General features: G+C 39.0%; 1 protein-coding gene across 4 annotated transcripts in view; it reads right to left on the reverse strand.

Annotated features, from left to right (window-relative positions):
* The window catches only part of KIF21B (kinesin family member 21B), a 101,148-nt gene that overhangs the window by 27,376 nt on the left and 61,425 nt on the right, over positions 1-12,347 (reverse strand). For all 4 annotated transcript variants that reach the window (XR_011558536.1, XM_070745160.1, XM_070745158.1 and 1 more), the window contains exons 14-21: positions 11,956-12,147; positions 10,270-10,469; positions 7,556-7,663; positions 4,426-4,494; positions 3,294-3,526; positions 2,338-2,485; positions 2,016-2,210; positions 406-507 (exon numbers count right to left, since the gene is read on the reverse strand). Coding sequence is in view for 3 of the 4 variants with exons in the window: in XM_070745160.1 (XP_070601261.1) it covers positions 406-507; positions 2,016-2,210; positions 2,338-2,485; positions 3,294-3,526; positions 4,426-4,494; positions 7,556-7,663; positions 10,270-10,469; positions 11,956-12,147 (1,247 nt within the window). In the remaining variant the exon portion in view is untranslated. The remainder of the gene's footprint in view (positions 1-405; positions 508-2,015; positions 2,211-2,337; positions 2,486-3,293; positions 3,527-4,425; positions 4,495-7,555; positions 7,664-10,269; positions 10,470-11,955; positions 12,148-12,347) is intronic.

The raw sequence follows: 12,347 nt of genomic DNA on the forward strand, positions 1-12,347 counted from the left end.
TTATTATTATTATTATTATTATTATTATTATTATTATTATTATTATTATTTCTGAAGTGGGATTCTGTGTCTTGCAATGAGTACTGAGATGCAGAAGTCTGTAGTCATAATACTGTATTATGTATTATTACAGTATAATACTGTAATCAGAACCAGAAGTCTGTAATCATAATAGTCAGAGTTTTAAGCTTTATTCTACTTCTTAGTGAAGTGTTTGGAGAAAGGACAAGGACTAAAAATTCACTGTAAATATATTTTAACATATTAAAAATCTTACTCCATTTTAAATGCATTTCTCCAAGCGTTCCATGGGTAGATCAGACTAATATTGCAACCAACTACATTTGCTACTGGATTAGCCATACCTATGAATCGCTAGCAGGCATCCTTATAGCCTTTAGTTACCTTGTCTATGGATGCTTTGAGAAAATTGTCCAATAAAAGTCGTGCTTCAGCCAAAGAGCAGGAGCTGATCACCACGGATGTATCTGTAGAATCCAATTCTTCCTGGTAAGAACAAACCCATAAGGAGAAGCAATAGAATGAGAAAGTCTGGGGATAAAACATTGTTTCACTGCCCAAATACCGTATTATTCTGAGTATAAGATGTACCTTTTTCTCTCCTAAAAGAGGGTGGAAATGTCAGTGGGTCAGATACATTGAATACAGCCATTTTTGCTGTCCCGAAGCCCCGCCCCCTTGTCCCAATTTTTCTGAAAAATAGGCCAGTTTCTCGCAAAAATGGGGTGGACATAGGAAGCCTGCCAGTTTATACAAGAAACACCCCCAATTGGTGGTGGGGTATGAATGTTTGTCTGGTGGTGGGCACAATTCACAAAACACTTGTTTTATGTTGTGTGAGTCTTATATTGTAATTAAAACTAATTAAAAAAATTAATTAAAAAAAGACATAGGAAGCCTGCAGAGACATCCTAGGTGCTGAGAGATGGCAAAAATGCCCTGTTGGCTGTTTTTACCTGGTTTATTTCACAAAAATGAAAGTCAAAGGGTCTGGGAAGCCTGCAGAGAGCACCTGGGGACTGGGGGAAGGCAAAAATGCCCCCATTTTTGTGAAAAAACAGCCTGTTTTCACAAAAATGGGAACATTTTTGCCATCACCCAGGAGTTCTCTGCAGGCTTCCCAGACACTTTGCCCACCCCATTTATGTGAAAAAATGAGCAAAAAATGGCCCGTTTGTCATTAAAAAAAATTGTGCTTTTGCCTTCTAATTATCCTATCTAGCATGACTGGAGGATGAATTTGAGGAGTTGAAGTCCACAAGTCTTAAAGCTGTCAGGTTTGAAGATCTCTGGGTTAGGGGTGCAAAGGTATTCAAACTTGTCAAGTTTAAGACTTATAGACTTCAACTCCCATTCCTGAGCTAGCATGACTGGAGGAGGAATTCTGGGAGTTGAAGTCCACAAGTCTTAAAACTGCCAAGTTTGAAATTTGTAAAAAAGTGTACATGATTATAAAAAGTGTACATGCCTGTAAAAAGTATTCTGCTACACTGATATTTTATTGAATAATATATTACTACACCATTTGGTTCAGATTACTTTATTCCTTGTTTTCCACCTCTAAAATCTAGGTGCGTCTATACTCTAAAAAATACAGTATTAGTTTTACTGGCCTTGAATTCCTCTCAGTAGAGTTGTGCATGACTAGCCAATTTCAATTATTTATTTATCAAGTGAACTCACTGTGGACTACTAGAGCCTTCTGCCTTTTTTTCTACAAGAGAGTTCTAGAATACTAATAACTTAATGTACCATAAATAACAAATTATCCGACTGAGAAGATGTAATTCCACATTGAAAAAGAGAAATGTTCTAGGATTTTTCCAGTTCTCTCATGGACCACATAAGGATTGTGAAAGATAGTAACTCCTTAGTCTCTATTGTTCCTAAGAGCAAGACGTCCAGCTATCAGCCTCAATTAATCTCTGGTTCATATATAAACTATGGAATCCCCCTCTCCCAAATCCCTTGCCTCAGATGGAAATGGGACACACCTTGGTCTCTTCAATCTGCATAATGGTAGCCTGGCAGTCAGAAATACTGTCATTTATGTAGTCAAGGTTGGCAGCCAACACTTCAATCTCCTCATTCAATTCCTGCAACCCCTTCTGTTCTTCTGGGTTTTCAGCCTGTAGTTTCCCCCTCTTTCCTAGTAGTCCTTCCTGCATCAGTGACAACTCCTCACGTTTCTGAAAGCAAGGAGAAAGAATCGAGTCATTCTGCTAGGCCACTGCCCTGCAACAAACTCTGCTCCCAAGCCCTGGCTTCTATCTCAATGAAGACGTCCACCCTTTGAGCCACCCTCCTCCTCGTCACCTTGATAAGACGCTCCATATCTGATTCCAGATTGATGACAGTCATTCTCTGCATGACAATATCAAAGACACGACGTTCCAGGGACTGCCACTTCATACGGGCTGTTTTACTGAAAGTCTGGTTTGCACCTTTCTTTGGGAATCGTTTCCTACAGAGGGAGATCACAAGCAAGAGATGAGCGGCACAGTCCTACCATTATGCTAAATTCCTGGCCATCCTACTCCAAGTAGTTCTGAAGCAAAAGGTGGGGGACCATTTTGAATGTTACCAGGAAAAGCCAAAGACCCAGGAGGCAAGATTAGGCTTGAAAAGAATCAATATGTTCACCGATACCCACATATAATACACACACATATGTGTTTTCTGACAGATTACTTGAATAGATTGAAGTACAGTGGTACCTCATGATACGAACCCCTCGCCATACGAACAATCCGAGATACGAACCCAGGGTTCAGAAATTTTTTGCCTCTTCTTATGAACTTTTTCCGTCTTACAAACCTGCTGCCGCCGCCGAGAAGCCCCACCGCCCGGCTGTCGCTTTTTGAAACGGGTGGGGGGCTTCTTAGCATCCTCCTGAACCCGAATGCCAAACCTGAACTTCCGGGTTCGGCATTCGGGAGGCCGCCGAGAAGCCCCCCCGGCTGTTTCAAAAGATGACAGCTGGGTGGTGGGGCTTCTCGACGGCCACCCGAACCTGAATTTTTGCCGAACTTCCGGGTTCGGCATTGGGAGAACGCTGAGAAGCGCCCGGCTGTTTCAAAAGGTGACAGCCCGGCGGCGGCGTTTTTTGGCGTTTTTTTTCATTGCATGCATTAATTCATTTTACATTGTTTCCTATGGGAAACAATGTTGCGTCTTACGAACGTTTCGCCTTACGAACCTCCCCCGGGAACCAATTAGGTTCGTAAGATGAGGTATTACTGTATAACCAAAGAGTTAACGTGGCATCTCACCTGATTGTCCGAATTCCATTTGAGGAAGAAGGAGAATCTCCCAGCAAAGGATTGGTTTTTCTATTCCACTGGCGTACAATACTAGAGACGGAACGAGAACCAGATTCTGACTCTAAGGAGGTGGTGGTACTAGTAGACATTTCAGCAATGGGTTCTCCCATGGTTTGTTTCTGGTTAATCCTCCCAGCAACCCTGTCTGTCATAGGTTTGGCTAGACGACGCAAAGCAGAGACCTGGAAAGCCAAAAGGAAAGAAAAAAGTCCTGACAAATAGAAATATGAACATAGGTTCAGGTATCAGTTTCAGGAGAAGAATCAAAAGTGACCCCAGTTATTTCCAATAACAGTGCAAAACTGGAAGGGCAAATGGATCAGGACAAAGGCAGCTAAATTTGGGGGAAGAAGGTTACTTTGAGATACATGGCAAAATGAAAATGCCAGACATTATCTATAATCAAGCTCAAATGATCTAAGTTAAGACCAGATTTAGCAACTTCACTAATCAAATGATGTGCTTAAGTCTCTTAGTAAGAAATTATATGTTTGTCTAGATAAACAAAAATTGTAATTCTGTTTAATATATTTAGATTTATTTTATTTTTATTTATTCTTTTGTCCAATACACAATACATATGGAAGAGAATAGACATGAAGTAATATATATAAAGATAATATGTAAAAATAGAGGAGAAGATATATGAAAGGAAGAAAATATATATGATGTATGAGATAAAGGAAAGACAATTGGACAGGGGACAAAAGGCACACTAATGCACTTATGTACGCCCCATACTGGCCTCTTAGGAACTTGGAGAGGTCAATCGTGGATAGGCTAAGGGAGAAATGTTGGGGATTAGATGCTCAAAAGATATATTTGGGGTCTCCCTCTCCCACTCTATGCAGAGCTCCTGTGATTCATAGGTACAAGAGGCATTTTTCTTGGTACATTACCTGACATTTCAGTTTCAATGGCTATGTGTGATTGGTCCAACAAACCACATTCAAGAAATCCACAAGTGTTATCCGAATACAAGGAGACATTTCCAAAGTTGCAGACTGGCAAAGACTTTTCTTTTTAAAAAAGCAGAGATTTATCACTTGCTATCCTCATGTACCCTAAGCTTGCACCTCACCTCTTGGGTTTTCCTGCGCAAGACGATCTCCTGCTGTCGCTTCTGAGATTCCAGAGTTCGGATCTGATACTGCAAGAACAATGGGAAAAAATATTGACAACATCCCACAATGGAGCATCCAGGAAATAAACTTTCCTTAGGATGCTCCATTAGGATGCTTCATTAATTGCTCTGATAAAGCTCTTAATAATATCTTGAGGCCATATATATATGATTTTCGACTGTCTTCAATGGGTATTTTAACACTCTGATGATGTTAGCAGAGGACTAATGAAAACTTCATTAATTGTAGTAGTTTTTAATAAATTTTAAATGTTCCGGAGATCGCAATGGCTGTTGCCTCTTCATTTATAAATACACCCAGAACTCGCATTTTCAGGACAATTCTTGATATATGTATATATGTGTATATATATATACATATATATTCTATATTTACAGCAGCACGAAGCTTATAACTTCAGCCTGATGATGGTGAATGTGATTTCACTGAAACGTCACATAGACACTCAATATATATATATATATGACGGTCTTGGTATATTCGGGTTTCTTCCCGTGTAGGATTTGGAAATTTCTGGCGACCTCATCGAAACGTTGCCAGAAATTTCCAAATCCTACACGGGAAGAAACCCGAATATACCAAGACCGTCATACCTGTACCTGTGAAAATCTACGAAAACACACACACACACACATATATATATATATGATTCGACACAAAATGTAACCCTTCCCTGGTACAGAGCTGAAGGGATTGGATACTGTAGCCTAGAGGATAATTCTCTGCCTTACAAGGCAAAGGTTGCAGGTTCAAGTCCCAGTGGGTATGGCTAGCTGATGAGGCCAAAATAAGGCCGAAATAGATCTATCCTAGTCTCCCTTAATTTTCAAATTCAGCTTAAACATGTGACATATATACACACACACATACACACACACACACACACACATATAGTCATATTCCCAAGTCTTCGGAGAGGGGTGGCATACAAATCTAATAAATAATAATAATAATTATATATGTGTGTGTGTATGTATGTGTGTGTGTGTGTGTGTGAGTGATTTTTTTTCTCGAGTGTGGTTTTGTCGGGTGTGGCTACCTGATGAAGGCAAATAAGCCCAAAATAGATCTATATTAGTCTCCCTTCCTTTTTCATTATCAGCAAAAATATGTTATATATATATATACACACACACACAAACACGCACGCATAGAGAGAGAGAGAGAGCAATCTAGCAATAGCATTTAGACTTATATACCACTTCACAGTGCTTTACAGCCCTCTCTATGGGGTTTAAATAGTCAGCATATCATCCCCAACAATCTGGGTCCCCATTTTACCCACCTTGGTCCAATGGGATTTATGGATGGAAAGTAACATGATGATTGACCAAGAGTTAATAGATAAAATTTATATACAACCTGCAGAAACTGTGGATTATATAAAATAGGGAAACTCTGGTTTCAGACTTTCATTGTATTTTTTCCTTAAGAACTTATCTTACTCTTGTAGCACTGTTGGGGATATCAGTTCTTCCTCTAGCAATTATTTTCTAAGGCTGTCAGGAATTCCTCTAATTGAAACCCCAGCTCCAAAAAAAATAAAATAAATAGTCCCTGAAGTTTAACTCCCTGCTCTTATTCAGCTGTTCTATGGTAGACCATCTGGAGAGGGGGAAGCTATCCAAGGCAGTATGGATTTTTTAAATGGAGTATTCAGAATTGTTTTATTTTATTTCTTGTTCATTTTTAAAAGTGATTAAAATATTTAACCATGCTTAAAATGTTACATTGTGGATTATATAGGTCTTTCATCAGAAAGTACCAAAGTCAAAAGTTCAGGATTCTCATTATTGGATGTTAAACAATTATTTTAGTTTATAATATTGTAAATTTTTAAGTTTACACCTCAACTTTCTATTGTTAATTGTGATATATCTAACAATAAAGTTATTTTTTCATAAAGTTAAAATATAATCATAATTTGTTTAAGCTTCATCTTCTACAATGTCCCTTTTCCTGAATACACACACACACACACACACACACACATACACACACATATAGTGTAGGGATATATTTCTATGGAGTAATTTACTGATATTGGTATTGTGAAAATTCAGCTTTATATATGCACACAACTTAAAGCTCTTATGGAATGTTTAAAGGAGGAGAATGTTAATTCTATATAAGCCTCCAATACTTATGAATCTTCTGACCGTATCTCCAATATCCACATTGGCAGTTCTGTGTAAGCAAAAACTTCAGAAGAGAAGGATTTAGGGGTAGTGATTTCTGACAGTCTCAAAATGGGTGAGCAGTGTGGTCGGGCAGTAGGAAAAGCAAGTAGGATGCTTGGCTGCATAGCTAGAGGTATAACAAGCAGGAAGAGGGAGATTGTGATCCCGCTATATAGAGCGCTGGTGAGACCACATTTGGAATACTGTGTTCAGTTCTGGAGACCTCACCTACAAAAAGATATTGACAAAATTGAACGGGTCCAAAGACGGGCTACAAGAATGGTGGAAGGTCTTAAGCATAAAACGTATCAGGAAAGACTTAATGAACTCAATCTGTATAGTCTGGAGGACAGAAGGAAAAGGGGGGACATGATAGAAACATTTAAATATATTAAAGGGTTAAATAAGGTCCAGGAGGGAAGTGTTTTTAATAGGAAAGTGAACACAAGAACAAGGGGACACAATCTGAAGTTAGTTGGGGGAAAGATCAAAAGCAACATGAGAAAATATTATTTTACTGAAAGAGTAGTAGATCCTTGGAACAAACTTCCAGCAGACGTGGTTGGTAAATCCACAGTAACTGAATTTAAACATGCCTGGGATAAACATATATCCATTGTAAGATGAAATACAGGAAATAGTATAAGGGCAGACTAGATGGACCATGAGGTCTTTTTCTGCCGTCAGTCTTCTATGTTTCTATGTAGCATAGTCAAAGTTGCAAGGCATAATAAATTCAGACAGACATCAAATCAGAACTTCTCTTTCAACTACTCCTCCTCTCTCTCTTCCACCCATACTAAATTTTTGGCCAAAGGACCGAAAAATGACCTAAAGCTGGAAATGTTGGAGAATTACCGGGGAGTGGTGGTGGTTTGTTGCTCACCTCTTGCCTACGTTGCTCTTTCTTCAACTGGGCAATCTCACGGTTCCTCTTGCTCTCCACCATTCGCCGTCTTTGTTGCTCTTCGCGCATTTGTTTCATCAGTGCTACCTGTAAGTAACAGTCATATCTCACCTCATTAATACTGATAATGAAGAAGACAGTCATGCCAAAATAGCAAATTTAACTCACTAGAGCAGTGATGGTGAATCTTTTTTGGTTTGCATACCAAAAAGGGGTGGTATGGGGGGGGGTTGTGTGTGTGTGTGCCCACGCCCATAATTCCATGCGCTCCCCTCCAGCTCCCGGCACACAATGGCACACCTGTTTTCTGCTCTCCCCAGGCTTCAGAGCCTTTCTAGGAGCCTGGGGAGGGCGAAAACAGCCTTCTTCAACCCCACCACCGGAGGCCAGAAATGGCCTGTTTGTCAACTTCTTCAAGTTGGGAAATGGGCCATTTCTGTTGTACATACTCTTGATCAGTTGGAGGATGATGAAGATATTGAGGACTCAGATTCAGATAGTGTTTATGAAGTAGTGGGGGCCCCGGGGTTACAGGTAGCAGAACAGGTGGGAGGCCAGCCACAGGATGGGGCTATGAGTTCAGGCTCTAGTGAGGGAGAATCAGACGCTCGCTGGGTTAATCCTAAATTCAGAAGGATTCAGAAACATAGAGAGCAAATGTCTGGAAGAAGATATTAAGGAGAGGAATGGGTTAAATATTGTAGTGAGGCAGGGGGCTAGTGGAGAAGTTTCAACGTTGCTGAAATGAAATATGGAGGTGTTTTCGCCATGCTAAAGTAAGCCAAGTATTTTGTATTGCATTTAGTCAGTGCTGCTGTCTTTTTTATAGCTATGTAGTTAAGAAATAAATCTTGTCTAAGTGAAGCAGGAAAAGGAATGTGAGAAATGCGGCTAAGAGAGAGAGATAACGGACCGAGTGATGTCTGGAATGTGTTGAAAATACAGGAGAGCAGAGAAATAAACGGAGTTGCTTTATTCATGAAATGATGCATTTAATGAGAGTTATTTGTAATTACTAAACTTCTACCAGAAACCAGAACAATTTCTAGCCTCCAGAGGGGAGGGATTTCACCCTCCCAAGGCTCCTATAAGCATGGGGAGAGGAAAGAAACAGGCCTTCCTGACCCCTTCTGGAGGCTGAAAACAGACTATTTCCCGACACCTAGTATGCCCAGAAGGACCAAAAATCAGTTGGCTGGCTCGTGCATGCATGCTGGACCTGAGCTCACGTGCCCACTGATATGGCTCTGCATGCCACTTGTAGTACCTGTGCCATAGGTTTGCCATCATGAAAGTAGAGAAGATAAATACAGTAATACCTCGCTACTTCACAATTCATCTTTTGCGGATTCACTACTTTACAGGTTTTCAAAGGGGGCTTACATCCATTAAAATTTTAAATCCATTAAAAATTCATAAAATTCTTCTACAGTGCTACTGTACTCTATTAAAGAATCTGGTAGGATATCATGTGTAGTTCCAGCTGAGAAACATTATGGAATGACTGTTTAATGCAAAGGGTGGGTTTTAAAGTCCAAATACTCATTAAATACATAAAAAACTATCTTAGGAAAGAACTTCACAGAAATTCATTTTTCACAGGTGGTCTTGGAACGCATCCCCCGCGAAAAATGGGGGATCACTGTAATTTGAATTGGTATTGATATAGGGCCAATATATTGTTAATATGTGGTGTGGTTTGTATAGAGATGACAAAAATACAAATGTCTGCTAGAATAACAAGATAAACACACAGCTGATAACAATTATTAACTTTGGCCTGATTGAACCTCACTGATCCTTCCAGAAAATAAAAATGGTACAAGATTATCTCTATAAAAGCATGGGTTTAAAAAAAAGAGACAGAGAGAGAGATAATGTTTTGGCATTTATTTAGTATTTATTTATTTATTTATTATTTAGATTTGTATGCCGCCCCTCTCCGCAGACTCGGGGCGGCTCACAACAAAATGAAACAATTTACAACAAATCTAAATTACAGTTTAAAAATATTTTAAAAACCCCATTTTCTAAACAAACATACATACAGACATACCATTTATTTATTTATTTATTTATTTATTTATTTATTTATTTATTTATTTATTTATTTATTTATTTATTTATTTATTTATTTATTTATTTATTTATTTATTTAGATTTGTATGCCGCCCCTCTCCGCAGACTCGGGGCGGCTCACAACAAAGTGAAAAACAATTTATAACAAATCTAAATTTCTACTAAAAACATTTTAAAAACCCCATTTTCTAAACACACATACATACACACATACCATTCATAAATTGTATATGCCCGGGGGAGATGTCTCAGTTCCCCCATGCCTGACGACACAGGTGGGTCTTAAGGAGCTTACGAAAGGCAAGGAGAGTAGGGGCAGTTCTAATCTCCGGGGGGAGTTGGTTCCAGAGGGTCGGGGCCGCCACAGAGAAGGCTCTTTCCCTGGGGCCCGCCAACCAACATTGTTTAGTTGACGGGACCCGGAGAAGGCCCACTCTGTGGGACCTAATCGGTCGCTGAGATTCGTGCGGCAGCAGGCGGTCTCGGATATATTTATATTGTTCAACTAATGTTCCTTCTTATCTTCTTTGACTCTGGCCTATGTCCAGTAGAGTCACGAGGAAAGCACACAAACATACTCTCTCACACACACAAAAAAGACACAACTGAATTACCTTTGCTTTCTTCATCTCTGCTACCTCTGCCTGCAGCTTCTTCAGCTCTCGCTCATATCGAGACTGGTTCTTGAGAAGGCGAGCGTGCTCCTTCTGGGCAGCCTGCAACTTCTGTAGGTCACGATTCATTTCTCTTAAACGTTTCTCATAATCTGCTTTGATTTTGTTAGCCTTCTCTTCTGTATAGCATTCCATGCTACCTGAGAAGAGGAAAACAAAACAAAGGAAAAAATTCATATAAATCTCTTATGAAAACCCTGAGCTTGGAGCAGTTTCCGAGAAGGCAGTAATGGAATTGAAATACAGCGTTCCCTCGATTTTCGCGGGTTCAAACTTCGCGAATAGCCTATACCACGGTTTTAAAAAAAATATTAATTAAAAAATACTTCGCGGTTTTTTTCCTATGCCACGGTTTTTCCCGCCGGATGACATCATATGTCATCGCCAAACTAATAATTTTTGCAAATCAATAACAAAAAAATAATAATTATTGTTAATAAATAGTTATGTTTATAAATATCAGGATCACTAAGTGTCTTATTCAATGGTGAGTACCAGTAATAATGGTGAGTAAATGGTTGTTAAGGGAATGGGAAATGGTAATTTAGGGGTTTAAAGTGTTAAGGGAAGGCTTGTCATACTGTCCATAGCCAAAAATGGTGTATTTACTTCCGCATCTCTACTTCGCGGAAATTTGACTTTCGCAGGCGGTCTCGGAACGCATCCCCCGCGGAAATCGAGGGAACACTGTATAATACAAATTAAGACAAACCAGGGGAGATTTTTCAAACAGACCTAACCTATTGCAACCATATTTGAAGACTTAAAAAAACATTGCATTTCTGACAAACTTCTTACATAGCAAAGTATATAACTGCATAACTAAATTAAATCCTACATTCTCCCAAAATCATAGGAATCAGAATTCAGAGATCAGGAAGAATAAAAACCTTCCCAGGAACATCCCTATTCAGAGAGAAACTTCATGACTGACTTTTCCTCTCAAACCACTAAAGCAATAATGATCATGCTAATACAAGGAATTGAGGTCCTCTCCCAAACCTTAGTTGGGAAAGCATTCAACCATGCAACCTTCATCTTATTCTGAAATGGTACATTCCTGGGAATGTATAGTAGTGCAGTAGTTATACTACTGTATAAAACTTTTTTTCCAGAATATATAGATCAATTTTTCAATCATTGGGAGCTAATAACAGATAGAAACAAAAAGCATATATTTTGAAGGAAATGGGGTTTATATGCATATACAACTTAAACTGATCTTCCTGGGGTTTATACACATATACAACTTAAACTGATCACTCATCTGACTATGTAACATTTGATCATTTTGAGAGTAAGCTTTGGGTTACACATTGCAAATTCTGAGTTAACATGTTGTGCATATCTAGTTATTGTGATTTCTGAGCAACGATTTACAGAGTTAAGATTATGGACAGACAACACCACTGCAATTAAAATAAATCATGGTTTGACATAAAGTGTACATCTAATCAAAGATTTACTTACTTACTCAGGTTTGAGATTTAGGTAGTTCTTGTGCATTCAAATCATAGCTTTGACTATGCATTATACAGATAAAAAGCCTTTCAATACCAGGACAATGCAAGCAGACTCTCTGATCAACCTGTAAACATCCAATTTTCCCAACCAGTAAGCCCTTACTGAGATTCTGCAGCACCCTGTCTCTCTCCAGCTGAGTGTCACGGATCTTGTTCTGCAGCAAAATCAACTTTTCCTCATATTGGTGCTTTAAGGTTTGTAGGCGCCGTTGGCTATTCTCCAGTTCATCAATTAATTTCTGTTTGATCTCAATCTCACAGGTCAGGTCAGCCAGATCAGCTTGGAAATTTGCTGCTAAATAATTGGGAAAAAAAAAGGATACAAGTAAATAGTACCATACAACCTTCCATGATCTTGTTCCCCTGGTAAACTTCTGATTAACTCATATTTTCTCCTTCAATATACATCTTGTATGAATGTGCCAGCCTGCCTGCCTTGACCAAATTCTCATGACTTAAAAAAAATCCAATCATGTGGGGCTGTCCATTTATTTA

Source organism: Erythrolamprus reginae, chromosome 3 (genome assembly GCF_031021105.1).
Source record: "Erythrolamprus reginae isolate rEryReg1 chromosome 3, rEryReg1.hap1, whole genome shotgun sequence".
NCBI classification, from domain to species: Eukaryota; Metazoa; Chordata; class Lepidosauria; order Squamata; family Dipsadidae; genus Erythrolamprus; species Erythrolamprus reginae.